Source organism: Triturus cristatus, chromosome 2_2 (genome assembly GCF_964204655.1).
Source record: "Triturus cristatus chromosome 2_2, aTriCri1.1, whole genome shotgun sequence".
Classification (NCBI taxonomy): domain Eukaryota; kingdom Metazoa; phylum Chordata; class Amphibia; order Caudata; family Salamandridae; genus Triturus; species Triturus cristatus.
In genome coordinates, this window is record NC_140582.1 from 433070301 (window position 1) to 433089599 (window position 19299).

The 19299-nt window shown below is 41.6% G+C and overlaps 1 protein-coding gene across 1 annotated transcript in view; it reads right to left on the reverse strand.

The window, feature by feature from the left end:
• The window catches only part of LARP1B (La ribonucleoprotein 1B), a 574280-nt gene that overhangs the window by 218723 nt on the left and 336258 nt on the right, over positions 1-19299 (reverse strand). The window contains exons 8-9 of the mRNA XM_085643073.1: positions 17728-17896; positions 7226-7370 (exon numbers count right to left, since the gene is read on the reverse strand). Coding sequence (XP_085499199.1) covers positions 7226-7370; positions 17728-17896 — 314 coding nt within the window. The remainder of the gene's footprint in view (positions 1-7225; positions 7371-17727; positions 17897-19299) is intronic.

Here is a 19299-nt window from a genome sequence, read left to right on the forward strand (position 1 = left end):
AATAGGCAGAACTTGGAGTGGTGCAACCTGTATATAGAAATTAACAGAAGGGGTCTCCTAATGTCTTGTTTGTGTATAGGTTACAATGTTGTGTGTCATTCTGTATGTAAACACTCCTAAATCTCTATGTTGGAAATAAGAATTCTTTAGTACAATTTCTCTAATTTTATTTAAAATACAATACCTTAACATACATCCTTAACCACAGGCTCACTATCCTTGCAGGGTGAAATATAATTAAAAATGACAGTTTCCACATTGTGCAGTTGTAGCCCTTTTGGCAGGATGAGTAAGGGTCAGATCCTGTGAACATGATCTATGTACTCTCCATAACTTTTCATCTAGAAATCATACAAACCACTTTTCCAGACAAAGGCTAATGGCCTTTCAGAAAGCAAAATTAGGTCCTTCAGTGCATTTGAACCATGGAGTATGTTGGAATCTCTCTGCTAACCATTGTCATATTTTCTCTATGAAATCCACCTGGCTACTAGGCCCAGGTCACTTTGAAATTATTGGAGGAAGATTGTGAACAACATGTGCATGAAACTGTGGTTTAGCTTTAAAGTTTCCATCACTAAGGCCCTTATTTTGATAGTGGTTGGTTAGGAGCACCATCCGTTATCGCTGTGGTCAGGAGACCGCCTGAAAAGCAAGCAACAGTCCAGCCACTGCATTAGGATGAGACCCCGGGCTGGGGGTCGCAAAGTGCTCCTTATCACGGCGCCATGCGCTGCAACCAAGATAAAAGGCCTGTAGAACAAGCAGCTGTAATAAGGATCACCTCCTGCATGTCCATGGAGCGTGTGCAACGCACCATGTCATGCATGGAGGTGAGTAGGAGCACTACATATGCCCCCAAGGCCACTTTGCAGTGGCCGACAACGGACAGGGTCCCAGTTTGGGGCCCCCAATATCCCTTTCCAACAGCTTGTACATGGCCGTGTTCCCGACATGAACAGGATGTTGGAGAGGGATGTCCAAATCCCGACGGTGGTGTCTGGCTCGGCACTCCCGCCATTCTAGGCCACAATTCCGACTACCATCCTGTCTGGATCTGTGAATCTCCCGGAGGCAGCAGTCTGAACTCCAACCGCTGTGGTCTGGCTGCCACCGTTAAAATGTGGCAGTTGGATCGAAGGGCTGTCAGCGATCGGACTGCTGCCGACAGCTTGTCGTTGGAGGTCCGGCTGCCATCAAAATGAGGCCCTATGTCCTTGCTCAATAATGCCTAACTAACTTAATCTTAACCAATGACATTTGGGCATAAGACTGGGATTCTACCAGTCCCTGTGGGGCTATCACCCACTAGGGCTGAGGTTGGTGGTTGCTATGGTGCCCTAACCCACCTTATGTTTTGTGACTACAAGCAATCGCTCAAACGTGATGTCTAATTACTGTTCTCTTTGCAGATCTTTTGCACTATGTCACTGTCTGTACCCGTGGTACTCACAGTATGGCCTGGGTGCCGCATGCGGCCCTCCTGACCTTCAAATGCAGCCCCCAGCTGAATAACCTCAGACAGCACTAACCAAAAAGATGTTAAATACACCGCCTACCGTTTGTTTACAGGCTAATTGAAGTAAAAGAAAAGAGCTAAAAACGGTGTCCACCAAAACATAACTTGATGAACATATTCATTTTTCCAGCCATCTTGAACAAAAGTGTAAAAATATGAAAAAGCCTCTTCAAAATTAAAATTTTTTATTTCATTAAAATGCTGAAGCATTTCACCTTAGTACATCAGAATATACAAGTGCAAGCATATTTTGTTTTGTTTTGAAAAAAGAAATGTAAAAACATTAATGCCTCCTCCAATCTGACAACAATGCCAATAAGGAACTAAGAGGCAAGTCAGTTGTCATTTAGAAACCTATGGGGGGGTTGGGGTTGTTATTATACATGGACAACATTATTTAATTAAACAAAACACAGGAGAATGTTTCTGTACAGCATATTTCCTGAACTCTTGTATTTCAAGGTGCCTTCATATATCATAATGAAGAAAAAGGAGGCAAGGTGAAATTAGGCAATTGCCGAGGATCAACCAATTTGGTCAAGTGAGGAAGCTAGGATTGAGCCTAGATTTTCTGGTTTTACTTTGTGTAATTATATTTAATTTCAGTTCAATTATCAAGTTACTTTATTTTTACACTTGCCTGTCCCAAGGCAGCAATAGCAAGCAGAGAAGGCTTACCCCATGGTGCAGTAGAGGGATATCTAATTCTGATACGAAATAACACAATACTGTCAAATCTATGACTCATCTAGAGACTAGGGCCATAATTTAGAGTGCAGTAAGGAATGAAACACTTAAAATAACTCCATGACTCACTGACCACATCAAGTGTATGATACGCCTCCCCTTGGCCACCTCAACCTCCCACAAAGCCCCACTCCCACTGTACTGGTAATAATTTGGCCCTCAGGCACACAACAGACCATACTTTGTGGCTCCTGGGGAAATGTTTGCGAGTATCCATGGTCTGTACCAATGGTCACTCAAGGACCAGGTCTTTACATGTACAGTACACCAACCACTCACAGAAACCTTGGTATTCACTGCAGATAAAATCATAGGTATTGGCGTTTGTGCATCACTGCCATTAGTGTGGAACACTAGAAGCGTATTATACCTATTGTGTTGGTAGTTCAACTGGTCAAATCCTATACTTAGTCTGATCCAATGACATATGGGCATAGGACTGGGTTTCTACCTGTGGGGCTATCACCCAGTAGGGCTGAGGTAGGTTGTTACTTTGGTGACCTAACCCACCATAGGTTTTGTAATTGTATGCAATGGCCCAAACATGCTGCCCAAATACTGTTCTCTTTGAAGAACCTTTATGCCATGTCAGTGGCCTCACTAATGGTCACTCAAGCCCTAACAAGGCCGTGGGGACCTGGTCTCTACATGTAAGTGCACCAACCACTCACAGAAGCCTTGTTATTTATTGCAGTTAAAATCATGGGTATTGTTACTTGTGCATTTCTGCCATTAGTGTGGCACACTAAAACCATATTATGCCTATGGTGATGGTAGTTCTACTGGTCGATTCTTCTATGGATTTATCAGCTCCTTGAGCAATCAGATGAATTTCCATCACCACCCAACTCAGCACTATGGCCTTTTTTTCTAGGCATAACTTAGACCTCTCTCACCTATCTGGCCCATTATGGTCTTCCGTAAAACTTACTGGTAATTAGACCTAGCCAGACAATCACCTTCATGGTGCTCTGGAACACCTCTACAGTTATACCTCTCCCCCAACCCCAACTAGGCTGTATGACAGCACTGCCATCTAAGAGAAAATTAGGAAACATGCATCCAGGCCTATAGCCCACCTAATCCATACACTCACCAGTGAGCTGGCATACTTTACCTTTTTCTACTGGAACATCTCTACAGTTATATCACACCCCCAATGCTAACTAGGCTGTATGACAGCAATGCTATTTAAGAAGAAATTAGGGAACTTGCATTCAGGCCTGTAACCCACCTAATTCATATGCTCACTAGTGACCTGGCATAGTTTACTTTTCCTGAAATACAGAAGTGTGCAGTTCCTTAGAAAAGAATAAAGTTCTAGTAGAAAGTCACTAGTAGAATATCAGGTCAGTGGAATATGCTCCAATAGGAACAAGTGCCCTCACACACGCCGAATGGTGTCATGCTTCATCATCTGGGCATGCTCCTTGTCGGGCCGGCACTGTAATGCCCTAAAGGCTCTTTGCCATAATTCTTTCATATTTTTGGCTGTGACTCTGTATGGCTGCCCAGACAACGGCAGCTGGATAAAAAGGGGAGTCTTCCTCTATGGGACAGGGGTAGCAGGGTGGGAAGGTGTGGGATGAGGGGGGCAGGGGTTGGGAGGGTTCACGTGTGGAGGGGGAAATCTAGAAAAAACAACATGAGGATAATGCGCATTAAGAGCACCAATAGTAAGACTAATCTGGATCTAATGAATAAGGAATTATTAGGATGGATCGGCTGAGATGTTTAGCCTGGAATGTAGCAGGTTTGAATAGCAGAAATAAGAGGCGGTTAGTTTTCGAAGAATTAAGGATGTACAACCCGCAAATAGTATTACTTTCAGAAACACATATCTCCTATAAAGACCGCAGTTTATTAAGGCAATTAGGATATGATGTAGTTGTCAGTTCAGATTTAAATGCTTCCATACGAGGAGTTGCAATTTTAAAACATAAGCAATTTAGACTCAAGATTAGTAAAACAGCTTCAGATAAAGACGGCAGATGGGCTATAGCACAAATAATAATGGAAGGCTGTAAATATACGTTCTGTGTTGTATATGGTACAAATATAGACGACCCCACAGTTCCTGATAGGGTAAACATTGAGTTGCTGGGTTGGAAGGGAGAACGGGTAGTAATGGGTGATTTTAATTGTATTATGAATTATGATATTGATACTACCAGACGAGGGGCCTTCCAGTGGATGCGGAAGACACGAGCCGCAATCAGAGAAATGGGCCGAATACATGCTATAAGGGATGCTTGGTGGGTACTATATCCAAATATGGCAGGTTATACTTATTATTCAGATGCACATAGATTATGCTCACGTATAGATATGGCCTGGGTATCAGATAGGATTTTAGAATCAAGTATTATGGAGATTTGCCCAAGGGTCACTTCCAACATGCATCCAGGCCTATAACCCACCTAATACATACACTCACCAGTGACCTGGCATAGTTTACCTTTTTCTACTGGAATACCTCTACAGTTATATCACTGCCCCAATGCTAACTAGGCTGTATGACAGCAATGCCATTTAAGAGGAAATTAGGGAACATGCATTCAGGCCTGTAACCCACCTAATTCATATACTCACTAGTGACCTGGCATAGTTTACTTTTCCTGAAATACAAAAGTGTGCAGTTCCTTAGAAAAGAATAAAGTTCTAGTAGAAAGTCACTAGTAGAATATCAGGTCAGTGGAATATGCTCCAATAGGAACAAGTGCCCTCACACACGCCGAATGGTGTCATGCTTCATCATCTGGGCATGCTCCTTGTCGGGCCGGCACTGTAATGCCCTAAAGGCACCTGCGAAGGGGCTCTTTGCCATAGATCTTTCATATTTTGCCGTTGCATGAAGTCAGGGTATGTGTAGTGTGGTGTAGTAAAGGTGACTTAAAATAGGTGTAGTGATGCTAGGTTTGAATAATCTGTATTAGTGGAGCTCACTACCCTGATTATAACATATAGTGGTGCTCGTTTGGGATACAATGGTCCTAAGGAGCAGCCGTGATCAGTTTATAAAATATGAAGTTAACATGTTTCTTGCCTATCATAGCCCATAAAGGGTCAGTTGGCAATTCGTCAGGACCAGAAGAAAGCAACCTACACTACTATGTAACTGATTTGTTCAAGTGTTTGGGAAATCTCATAATCAGTCACAATGTGTAAAACAAAGCATGAGTCTACCTTGTTACATCAAAGCATGATTCTACCTTGTTAATCAGACTGACCCGTTTTGGGTAAATAAGTGTCTAACAAAACTTAAACAGAGCGAACCGCTCATTTGCGACTCTTCAGCGGTGTTGTGTGCACCTCTGCACCTACCCCGGCTCTGTGTTCCATGTCACAGAGCCATTGGCTGTGAATTTAAAGACAGAGGTCAAATGTTTGATTCTGTCGTCCAGGGAGCTTGGTGTTGACTTTTTTTACTCTGACTTCAAAGTGAGAAGGCTTATGTGAAAATCGTGCTGGCTACGGGGCGGGGGTAATTCTGGTAATTCTGAAGTGTAGTGGAAACAAAACTTTTAATACAAATCAATACACCAGTTGATGACATTTCCGCACATTATCGTTTGTGCGTTCATGCTGTTATCATTAAAACTATATTTCAGTGCAAATGTAATGGTCATTTCAGTTAAAGATATATTATCTGTAATGGCAGTGCTCTACCACACCATGCATACTCCACTTTACCCCTCTACTCTGCACTGCTCCACGCCACTGCCCTCTACTCTGCACCACTCCACACTATGCCACCCCACTCTACTCCACTCCACACTACATCACTACACTGTACTCTGAACCATTCCACTCTATGCCACTTCACTCTAAGCCTCTCTACTCCAGATCACTCTACTCTGCGCCACTACACACTACGCCATTGCACTCTGTCACTGCATCACTCTACTCTGCATCACTCTAATCTACTGTGTACTACTGCACTCTACACAACTATTCTCTATGGCACTTAACTCTACACTGCTCCACTTTTCTCTGCACCACTCTACTCTATGCCAATGCTCTCTATTATGCACCAATGCACTCTTTGCCACTGCATTCTACACCCCTCCAGTCCTAAGCCACTCCACTTTACCATGCACCACTCCACTCTATGCCACTTTGCTCTACTCTGAAACGGTCTACTCTATGCCACTGCACTCTACACCACTCTATTCTACGCTCTACTTATGCTGCAGAGGAAAAGGCTCAATGCCAACAGTAGTCCAATACACACAACAAAAATGTGCTAACTGGATCAATGTACTACCTGGAGGTAATGCCTTAGGTGAGGTGCCGAAGGTTGGAAAGGCTGCAGTCCCTGCCCCCTCGCCCCTCATGGGTGTTATTGAATATCAAAGCGGAGCCACTTCCCTGTCTTTAATATTCAAGGAGGGCTGAGTGTGAACAGGCTGGGCTTAATCAGTCTGAGCCGCACTAGTGCACCGCCCTTCACTTGCAGCAGATCCTCTTTATGAATGCCAACCTACACATGGGAAGCTGTACTCACGCATCCACAAAGAGCAGTTTGGCCCTCGCACATATGCAACTACAGATTTGGGAAATGTCCCCTCAACGCACATTTTTAATCTTGTGGGGCTTAAGGGAGCCCTCCCAGCCCTTCCTCATGTTTTGCTGTATCAATATTCAATTACTAGTGTCCACTTACAATTAACATGCTTTCCACCCTTAATTCAATTTACTGAGTGTTTCTTAAGCCACTGCTTGACATGACTGCTTATCTCTTGCCAACATAATACGCTCTATTTTTTAACATTGTTTGAATTTAGGATCCTTGGTTAATTTGTATCAAACCCAGGTGACAGCATTTTGGAATATTTATAACATAAATAAACTAGATTTTCTTCACTTGATACACAGGCGTATATAATAATTCATTGTGGATGAGACAAAAAAAAAACAGGACAAAGATGCATAAGAGTTTTACATTCATTGCTTTACCTGCAAAATAATATTGACATCTGTAGTCAAAGCCTGGACACGGCGAAAGCTGGCAATAAGGGAAATAGGTAGAAATCCCTGCTCGTCCATCTTTCGTCGAAGAAAAAAGTCCCTCTCCAGATTTTCTGGACTGAAGTAATATTCACTAAAAAAAAGCATTCACATGAAAGTTTTAAAAAAATGCCCATGTTATGTGACTGAAACATTTTCCTAAAATGAGGTTCATTTTAAAGTTGGTTTTCATTCCCAAACAACACCTTGTGGAAAATAATATTACAGAAACATATCAGAGACCCAATCAATACTGAAAAAATTTAAAGACTGTAAATATTTTTCAAATGTGCATAACATATATTTAAAAATCGAATGTGCTGTGAAGTACTTTATTTCGATTTGATACTGCTCAAATGAATCTAAAAATCTTATATTATCAAACACGCATAACAAGTATCATAACTAATATATTTCCATTGTGCCATTATGGAATTCAGGCAACTTTTTCAAACCACGAAGAAAGGCAAAGAAATCATATTTTATCCATAGTCGTCTCATTGTCAATGTTATTGGGAAAATCATGTATCATGTCAACTTTGAGATCATTTATGTAGTTTGTGATGTGATCGGTCACATTACTCCACTAGATTCCTTTTGAAGTTCACAGAATTAATTTCAATCAAGAGGTATTTTGTGGTAATACAAGCAGGTGATTTTCACATTTCAATCACATCATAATCTACATTATTCTTCACCAAATTCAAGGAAATGAAATGTATGAAGTCTATACATTGTTAGATTTGTTTTTTTTTAGATTCTTGGATACATAAACCCCTCACCCAACAAAATGGCCCTTTTGCGTGCTTGCTCCTTACATATTGATTTTTGCATTAATAAGTCAATACTTTCACCATGTCTCAATTCTGAATACTTATCTAGAATGTTTTTATCTATAGCATGAAGCCTTATATTTTTTTAAGTAGTCAACATCATTAATGGAGAACACTAACTTCATTAGAAATAATAGAAATGGACAGACGGATACTAGTTCTGCTGCGTAATAAAGTAGGAGATACATCCATAGTGGCAAAGATGATCACACCTTTATGCCTATGTTTTCGTAGTAAATGTGGGAGGGACTGGTGCGAAAGGCTGGAATACTTACTACAAATTGGTATGGAGTTTAGAGAAACGAGAGAAGGAGTTTAGGGAGTGAAAGGCTACCACAACCATCCACCCACAAAGGAGTAACCCCATTGCTATTTACAAACTAATTGTTACTACAGCCCTAAAGCAAAGCAGTAGTAAATGTACTCCAGCCTTTGAGTATGTCAACTACCCCACATAGCCACTCACAAGTATTGCAACACACTTGTATAGAAAATAATGGAGACAGGAACTTATAATAGCACCCTTTAAGAAATAATAAACAAATACAATTATTCGAACTTTTAAAATATATAAACATTTTGTTTTAGTCTCACAAAATACGAACAGTTATCAAATAATTATTTTATTTTAAAATTTAGTTTAAAACATTAAAAAGATTAAATTAACTGTGCACTTAACTTTTAACAAAATGTAATACATAATAAATAAAAATAGTACTGCGGGTAGGATTTTTCAAAATTATTCTTTAGGACATATGATTTATAAATGAAATATATAATATTTTATTAATTATTCAATACACATTTCATTTACTGAGTTAAGGTGGTGTAACATTTTATTTTATTAGTTTTATGTTCATAATAAATTCTTTAAATTATTTTATATGTATATTTATTACTAAACTATTTTTAATATTTTTTTTTATAGAATGACACACTTTAATATTTTCCCTATACTTTGCCATAGGTACATCTATTAGCAGAGATCCCGACCTAGGGAGTGGAGGCATGAAAATCAATATGTGTAAATCTACACTCAAACATGGTGAATGGCAAATAAGTTTTGATTTACACCTAGGTGAAGTAGTAGCTTTACACATGCATTTACCTTTCTGAATTAGGCCCAAGACTACAAAACATCTCAAGGAATATAATACTGAAACAAATCAACCAAAAATGAGCTGATGAGTTTGGGTAAAGGAGAGTCAGAATTGACTCATTTCATCAATATATAACAAAAATGTCAGGCGCTGTCTGATAAATTGCTGCTTATTCTTTTAATATTGTGATTTTTTTTACTTTTCTTTCTCTGACTGCAAAGTGAGAGGATTTTGTAAAGTGAGCTATGACAATATCGCTGTGATACAGATAGGGCTACTGGAATTATGCGGCAGAGAAGGCCCAAATTATGATCAAGGTTGACTAAATTATGCAGCAAGAAAACATAAATTATGCTGCTTAATGCAGCACGTTTTGGTAAAGTATTACTTCATTATTTTATCATTTTCACACGTTAGCACTGTTTGGGCAAAGATTTCAATTCATTAGTATCAATTCCACACCCAAATACAGTTGTAAGTAACTGAAAGGTGTCCAGTCATTCTTTGCGAAGGACCTTCCACTATGCAGTAGCATGTGTTTCAGCATTCGTTGCGTTTGAGATAGGAACAACGTTTTGTTTTTTACATCTGTAGATTATGCAGCAAATGATGGATTATGCAGCAAATATGCAAATTCATAATTATGTGAAAAAGTGCCTCAGTCGCACAATCACATAATTTCAGTGCCCCTATGTGAGTGCAAAAGTAAGAACTGTAGGATGTCAGTCTGTTTCTAATACAAAAGAAATAAAAATACCTGTAAATAAACAGTACAAATATTTTAACATGTATCAGAAATTATCAAAGCAAAGATGTAAATTTAGTTTTGTAATTTTGAAGTGTGATGGAAACAAAATTGTATTAGGATAAAAAAATAACTCAGTGATGCACAAATGCTAAATATTCTATTGTATTGTATTGTATTGTATTACAGCATTTGTTTCGCGCTTACTACCCCTTTGTGTGGCACTGAAACTCTTACTAGCATGGGATGCGAAGTACACCATAAAGGGTGGTGTGTATTTGGAAGGGCGTTGTCTTTGTTTTGTGATCCTATGTGGAAAGTGTTTCCACGTTATGCTTGATGACCACCGAGGTACGATTATTGTGTTATGGGACACAGCGAGTAGCAGTGATGAATGATGAGATGTGAGAGACACAGAAACGCAGTTTATGGTTTTTCAGTACCCTTGAACAGCTCTGTAGGTCCCTTAATGGTATTTCCTATGGTTATATTCTGCTTAACTGGTAACTGCACTGGGTTGTCCAATCAGAATTTTTGTGTATAGTTGTGGGCCTGAGCTGGCATGGTTGGAGGCAGAGTTGGATTGTGGCCAAAATTTGGCCGGGGCAGCCCAAAAAAAAAGTGTCCCACATTCGCAGATCGCAACCTTTCATAATACACTGCTTAGTTAGGATAAGGGAGCTAAATGATGACAAACTTTTGCGGTAACAAAAGTATTTTAAAGCGTATTGGGACAGTACTTGAATAGGAAATTAACATTCCAATGCAAAAAAATATTAGTTAGAAGCACAGAATTATCGGAAATACTAGGAACTCACTTTTAATTGTTCTTTTTATCAATACATTTGCTGTATATGTTTTGATTAACGTTCACTGTGAAACATGATATGGCACAGACCTAAACTTCCTTTTGCACTCACTGTTATGATGTTAATTTTATTTTTTGCAGTACTTAGAGAGGCCCGCCAATGTTCAGAGACTGGTGATAGGTGCATGTGTTTTTTGTTTTACTTGCGGCTAGCATCACGTGTATATACAGAGAAAGGGAATGAAGCTAGTGTGTAAATGCAAAAATAAACAAAAGATAGTGTCACTTTTTTTACATGCAGTTTTACATAGTATAAACTAGGCCCAGAGGCATTGGAGTGCTTTATGTGAGCACCAGATAACATTACAGAGGGTCGGATTATCTTTTTTAGATTCATGTAGATTAAGTGATTTGCCCAGAATTACAGGATGTCGAGCTGACACTGGGACTTGAACTTGGTTTCCTAGTTTCAGAGTCAACTAAGGCTACAATCAATCCCTATTGACTGCAGTAATCGCTACCTGGCAGACAAATGAGAAGAGCAGAGACTGACTTATTTCCGCTGTGTGAAAAGACTGCACAATTATACATAACATTGAGTCATGTAGCTCTTAAGCCTACAACTTTCATGACCTTACCTAATCCTGTTAATAAATAGTTGTCACTACCTAAACCCACCAGCCATTCAGAAGAAATATCCAATCAGGAAACTTCAGATTCAAATATGGCAATGTTTTTTGGTTAGCCTATTGTGCTGTGGCAGAGTAATCACAAGTAAGGTAAGACTTATATTTGACAAGATAGTTTGCTAGGTTAAAATGCCTGGTGCAGAGGGCTGCAAAAACCCTAACTAGCAGTAGTGTGAATCTGAAATGACCCAATACAGCCTGCCATGTCACAAAGGGCTACTATGACAGACTATCTTTCAAAAATGGTTAATATCTGAATAACCCTGCCAAAATCAACAGGCTGAGGATTCCTCTACTTGAACAGAATACTGTGAAAACCATAATCCGGGCATATGAGGCTGAAAACGTTTGAATTATAATTGACTTCTCTAGACATCTTCCCAAAACATCGACTATATTTTTTGATTTTTATATATTGTAATTTTAGATCTGTGTAGTATGCATCTGCTTTTGAAATGTATTGACTTCTTTGAAATTCTTTTCTATCTTTACCTAATTGATTATCATAACAAATACATTGCTGTTATGATGTTATGTAATTAATGTACTAAATGAATAATACTTGGTGAACATTTAGGGTGGCGCTTTTAATGGGAGACGTGCAGGAATGCTAGGTCGTAGATATTTTATGGACCTTCACAGATTCTGGGATTTTTCTTAACAGAAATGAGGAAAATCTGAGATTTAGCCAAAGTTTTGTATTTGCTGGGCAATCTGGGCAGTGAAAGATAATGGGAACCTCGCAAGCCACACCACCCCAAATGACCCTAGGTGGCTTGTTTTGAGAAATACCCGGCAGGTTTCCCTGGGTGCTGACCGAGCTCTGGCCTAAATGTTGCAGCCACCCATATTGTCAGCATGGGTCAATTTGCAAGGCAAAATCTTGATGTTTCATTGTGTTTAAGGGCTTAGGAATCCTTTCCTTTCACAGGTGATAGCCCAGTCACACAAGTAGGGTACTGTTGCTATCGGGACAAGTGTAGGAACACTGTAAGGTAGTATATTTATGGATCCCTGCAAATCCCATTAGCACACTCTGCTTTCAATTTTGTTTTGTTGTGTAATATCAGTCCACACAGTGTGCTGCTCAATCAACAAAACAAAAAATCAATCTCATGACTCGGAGGAAGCATTCCAATAACGTCTTGACTTTGATTGAGGAAAAGAACATGTTTCTGGCATTTTTACCAGAAAACATATTTTTTTCAGTACTGTGAACGACCCACTGTAGCCTAGTGGACTGAACTGTGAAGTCAGTGTGTTGGACCTCAACAGGTCATCGTCTACCCTAAAGCAGTTAATATTCACCAGATCAATGCAGCATGATGTCCTGTCCAACAAGCACTGACAACAAGTTGAAGGAATAGGAGGGGGCGTGGCAAAGTACGATGGCAGAGTAGTCATGTTTTCTGAGGGCTCCCGCCATCTCGCCATCCAAAATCATCCTGGCAGTGGAAGATAGTAAATTGCAGATAGAGAAATGACGGACGTACCTTTCCTCCCCCGACGACTGTCAGCAGCGGGTTATCGGGGCTCCGACAGGACGCAATACAAGTGGAAGCAAACAGTGAACATCGGGGACGAACGGCCATCTTGCGACACTCGCGGAAGGCTCGTCCATGAGAGAGAGAGAAAGGCAGCCAAAAACGCCGATCGGGACACTCGGAATAGGGCCGGAGTCCTGTCCGTGACCCGCGATGATCATTGGTGGTCCTTGAAGGTGCGGCGCTGAACAGGTACGGCTGACAGCTGCGGGCGAGGGAGTTGCATGTCTACTGGGGCCTGGCACAGCATAAAGAGACTTGCGTCGTACATCGGATGCACGGGCGCCAAATTGGCCAGCACCCACCAGCGAGGAGAAGCCCTGTTCTGCCGCACACAAAACTGTCTGCTCAGCTGTGCTGACAAAGCCTTGCGGTGCCAAACTGAATTAACGAGGATATGGCAGGGAGGTGTGTGGAGAACTGACAGGACCCTAACCAAGAATGCCACCAAACAGCCTTATCGGGAGTACATGGACATTTGATCGGGACCTGGGGGGCTGTTATTGCCATACTCCCTACTCAGGCTGATGGTGAGCAAGTGAAAGACAACGTGCAGCACAGTGGGAAAGACACAAAACCGTCAGCCACCCTGTCGGCCGTAAACAAGACGACAAGCAATAAGTGAAACCCCCTATGGGGTGGAAGATTGGGGGACACTTTAGAGACTCACAAATTCCTCAGAGGGGAACTGAACCCCCAAAAACACAGATTAAAGCAGCAAACAAACTTGAAAGTGTGCGCGAACCCAGCCTCGGAGGGGTGACTAATGACCTATGCGCCCTCTCCACTGTGAAAAACTTGGAAAATTTCCTTGGGGCCAGAAAACCAGTCAGCCAGTCTTCCAGAAATAGTTCAGCAGATGAGCTAAATTATCAGCATCATCTAAATTATAATGAAAAATCAGTGACAATCGATGTAACAAGGAAGCTGAGGAGGAAATACAGGGAACAACTAATAGACTCTGTGGAATGCCTCGGAGATCTTTTTGGGGCAGCTGGATGAAGAAATTACTCCATATCAACACGCATAGTTTGCAGCCTGAAGAGGTCGAGCAGAAGACAACCTAGCTGAGACTCAGTGATAGACTGGAAGAACCAGGCCCCAGTGTGCCAACTCTGGTTTGCATCCCTGAGAAGCTAAGAACCTACCATATAATATGGTGAAAGAGCAGGGTGGTAAAGCAGCCCAGACAAATAACATTTCTGATTATGCCCAGCCACTCCCCCTGGATCATGGGGCACAGATGCCGGCCCAACCACTAACCCAGATGAGCGGGCGCAAGATATGGACCAACCCCCCTACATAATGGAGGTGATCACAGCTATACATGCCACGAAAGATGAGCTGAAACATAAAATTAACTCTGTTGCCATAGACGTAAATTTACTGCAGTGCGATCTACGAAAGGTCTTGGATATGATCACCACCGCTGAGCAGATGGTGGACATGCTCCAAAAATACCTCCACACTCTGAAGATACAGTAATCAGCCTCAAGAAAAATGTGGGATGCCTCGATGAGCAGGCTGAAGACTCAGAAGGAAGATCATGAAGGAACAATCTCCGCTTTGTAGGTTTCCCTGAGAAAACGGAAAGCTCATCTGCTGAACTATTTCTGGAAGACTGGCTGACTGGTTTTCTGGCCCCAAGGACATTTTCCAAGTTTTTCACAGTGGAGAGGGCGCATAGGTCATTAGTCACCCCTCCGAGGCTGGGGCGCCTCCTAGGGCCCTTATAGCCAGATTCCTCAACTTCTGGGACTGTGACTCTATCCTGCAGCTTACCTACAGCCGAGGCCACTGACATACATTAGGGCACCAGATTTCTATCTACCCGAATTACATGCAGAGAGTACAAGAACAAAGGTGATCCTTCCTGGTGGTGAGACGTCGTATATGAGACTTGAATCAAATATAGTCTCTTATTTACGGTGAAGCTGAGAGTCGAGAGTGGTGGTAAGGCATTATTTTTCTTCTCAGCAGGAGGGGCAAGTGACTGGCTTGATGCAAGAGGTTCCCTGGGGGCCTGTTTGGTGCCCGCCACAGTGACACCATGGAAATCCGGATCTCAAGGACGACCCAGGAACCGAAACCAGCAAATCCAATCGCAAGACAGTGCCAAGAGCCACAACCCCAGCAGAATAAGGGCCTGCCCGGATTGAATCCTACAGGCGTCAGCTGTTGTCCCGGACTCTAGAGCCTCATCACCCAGACACCCCACGAACGAAGACACTGATGCTTAGCGGGGGCCCGAACCGGAGACAATAGGAAGGAACTGGTTATTCTAAAGACTCCCTGAATTGTGACATTTGGTAAGACTGAACCGAGGTTGGGCAATGGAAGCACAAGACATCATGGAGGCCAACAGGGAGACTATAAAGGCATACACAAGGACAACTGAGGGAAGTTGGGAGGGGGGTCAGGGGGAAGCAAGCTGACCACACAGTGCATGGCAGCACAAAAGACCATACATGGTAGACAGAAGGGTTAGTGGCAGCACAATGAACAGTGGTGAGAAAGAGGAAGGGAACAGGGCCTTGTACAAAGGACCATGGAGTGCAGGGGTAGGGACTGAACATATACAGAGGGTAGGGATATGAGGGCAGGGGCTTCACAGCAGACAACACTGAGAAGTTGCAGCACACAGAACATGGAGGGCAGAAGGGAGGGGCAGAAACATGGACCATGAAGGGCAGGAAAAAGGGTATAGAGGCATGAAACTCAGATGATGGAAGCCAGGAGGAAATGGGACAGGGACAGACAGTAGCCATTTGACAATGCTGGGCAGGTGGGAGTAGCATTGTTAGGTCAACAGAACATGCAAAGTAGACAGGAGGGGCATAAGCAGCTCCATGGAACATGGTGGGCAAAAGGGAGAGAGCAGGGGCATGCACATAAACATTGGTGGGCAGGAGGTAGCACTGCTTTCAACCTTGCATAATAAATCACTTATGACATATATATTGACTACGTTTACAACATCCCTAATCACATCTTAAATGCCATCAGTATTGACAATACTGTGCATGGCGGGGTGGGAGCTCTAGCTACATGAATGTTTGTTCATGATTTCTGCTACTAACCTGAGGACCTCGGGGCAACACATCTCAGCTTTGTGTGTGGCTGATGGTGAAACAACCAAACAACGGCCTGCAAGACTAAGTTTAACAAATTCTCATAAATGGAGAGACAAACTTCACATCCAGCTTGGTAGCAAAATTGTTCCAAACATAAAATGCCCCATCTTTCAAAATTCTTCCTACACGCTAATGTGCACAACCCTTCCTAACTGTACTTCAGCAACACCACCAACAACTCCATATTAGCCCATGTTTCAGGCAGCGGGCAATGCCAGTGCAGCAATCCACCACCAGCGAAACCTGCACCATCCCCACCGAGACCTGTACTCCCTGCTGTGACAGCACTCACCAAACTCTCGATATAGTATAAATTAATGAAAACATAGTACTCATTTTATTCCCGTTATGTTTTAATAGATAGCACACCACTCATTTCCATTTTCAATGTAAGTTAAATTAATTTTAAATTGTAATTTTAATGTAATTTAAAATTTACAATAATTTAAAATGCAATTTAGTTTAAAATTTAAATTGTATTTCAAATTATTAAACTTTAGAAGATGATGTCTGTATTTGCACACTAGATATTGCTTGGTCTGTTTTGAACTTTGGGGCAGTGGACCTTTAGCTTCTTTGTTTGAGTTCACCCCATAGACAGCTAAAAACAAAAATGAACTGTTAGGGCGATCTTCAACAGGAGATGGTGGAAATGAATTATAAATAAGAAATTACAACCTGACAATTCACTTGCAACATGGGTGTAGAGCACATACCCATGCCCAGAAGGGTAACAGTGATCAACTATGCTTATACTACAACTGGTATACCCTTTCACCATGTCCTGGTGCACTCAGCAAATACTGGCCAGTATCAGTGGTGGGCGCTGCTGTAGTGTCTCAGGGTTTTTGGTACTCTTATTCTATACCAGGTTAGCCAAGCCTCCCTTTCTCGTTCACCATAAAGATCGAGCAGCTAGAGACTACTTTAAGAAAGACTTTCTACTGATGTTTTTTTTGTTTATTTCACAGGTGTTTGCCTGTAGTGTGATATGCTTGCCATTGATGTTTATCACTTTTGACACTTTTTTATTTCGTGTTAGGATCTCATAAAACAAAATATTTTTATTGCCTTTATTTCACTTTACAATGCAATATTTTCTCACTGTAATATTTTTAGTCTTTAAAAAGCTGAACCTATGTAGCCTAGAAGTGTTCTGTTTGAGACCAAGTGATGACCAATTCCATTTCATCTTAATAAATCATTTTAATAAATCATGTCAATGTTTTTGTTAAAACATAAGTTCACTGTAGTCTCTCCCATATGGTGGGTTGTTAAGGTGTATGCAGTGGTATATATTTGGGGTGATATCTAGAAAGTTATTTTGACGTAAATTGTTTGTGCAGGTGATTGGGACAGACATATGATACAAATGAGTTTCCTGTTCTGAAATGTACCTCTCCCCATCCCCCAAGGTTGGTTGGGTGATTTTCCAAGTATTTGAAGCAAGAGATTTGTGATGGTTTGCATGGCACCTTCGTGTGTGTACTTTTCTGCATTCATTCTTTGCTCCTGATTAGCAAAAAGTTAGGGACATTACATTAAAAATGTTCATCAGCAGTCAAAAATCAACAAGTTTGTTAAGTCTTTGTACGTACATTTGTCGCTTAATGTATTCTTTTAGCAGTGTTTCATCCACGGGGTACATCTGTGGTGTAATTCCATCATCAAAGTAATATATCATCCTCGGGCTAACTTCTGCTTGTTGTATCTGTTGGGGTATTTCACCATATTGTTCTTGATAAACATAGGAATAGCCATAGTGTGCTTCACACAAATAAAAGACAGAAAGTAACATGTGTTACAATATACAGGTGGAATAAAATAATCCTAAGAAATTATATAGTCACATTGCATTGCAATCTGTTTGTATGTCACTGGGTGCCAATTTGACAGGTTTCATGTTGAATTCTTTGTTGAAGTCGCCAATGTCTCTGGTTTCACATTTAAGATGTAGGCAGTAAGGGCATGCGCTTTATGACCTACCTCTACAAATACAGCTTTACAAGTGAAAGCACCAAATATTCAATTTATGAAATGTCACTAGGCAGTGGTGATCAGTGGTGTTATAAGACCAGATGAGAAACCAACCTTTTTAAGAACCAAACATTTGAATAGGTATTTACATCTTCTTGTGGATCCGTGCTGTTAGAAATGGGGTTTCTGGTTAGCAGAGGTGTACCCTTTGTCCAAGAAGCAACCACCACTCTAGTTAGGGCAAGCTAAATACACACTAAAAGATAACCTGTGCTCACCAGCTGGTAGCTTAGCACAGAGCAGTCAAGCTTATCTAAAGAGGCAATGTATTAGGTATTTGTGCAACACACACACACGCGCATACACAGTAACATATTGAAAACAAAATAAAAATACTCCATACATGGTTAATATTTTTATGAGTAAAACAAGACCAGAACAACAAATATTCAATAAGTAGAACTGGAGTTATCCATTTTTAAAGCTGAAATCAAAATATAGTGCTTAGAGTCATAAAGCGACAATCATGGTCACACTTGAACAGGGTGAATCCAAAGTTCAGGCCGACCGCAATGGAGGACAGGCCAGCTACAGGACTCACGAAGGTCCCTTTGAAAAAGTACCTTAGATGGAAGAAGCGTCAACGTCGAGGATACAAGGCGAGGAAGCAAGGAGGTATTGCGTCGTTGTCTATCCTGTGGATGGAGGCGGTGATGCGTCAGTTCCGATCTACGCAGTCAGCAAGACTTCATCGATGAACCCCTTGGTGATGAAGGGAATGCATCATTGTCGAGCCGTGCAGTCCATCGTTTTCAAGCTGCGCAGTCCGTCAAAGCGATGTTGTCGGGCAGCTGCTGCGTCAGCGTCTAAGGGAAATGCGCTGGTTCCGATCAGTGCAAAGTCATTGATACGTGGATTCGGCTGGGTCAGCACAGAAACAAGCACTTCCAAGGGCCCAGAAATGGATAGGCACCAATTGGCAAGTCAGGACTCACAGAGTCCAGGTGGGTGATGTTGCAGGGTTGTAGAAAGTCTTTGATGGCCCTAGGACTTCAGAAAAAGCGGCAAGCACCAGCAAGCCCTTGGAGTCACTCTGGGTTCAAGTGAGATGGGTCCAGTCCTTCTCCTCAGCAGGGCAGAGATCGATCAGCAGACAGCAGGGCAGCACAGCAAAGCAGGAAAGCAGTTCTTCC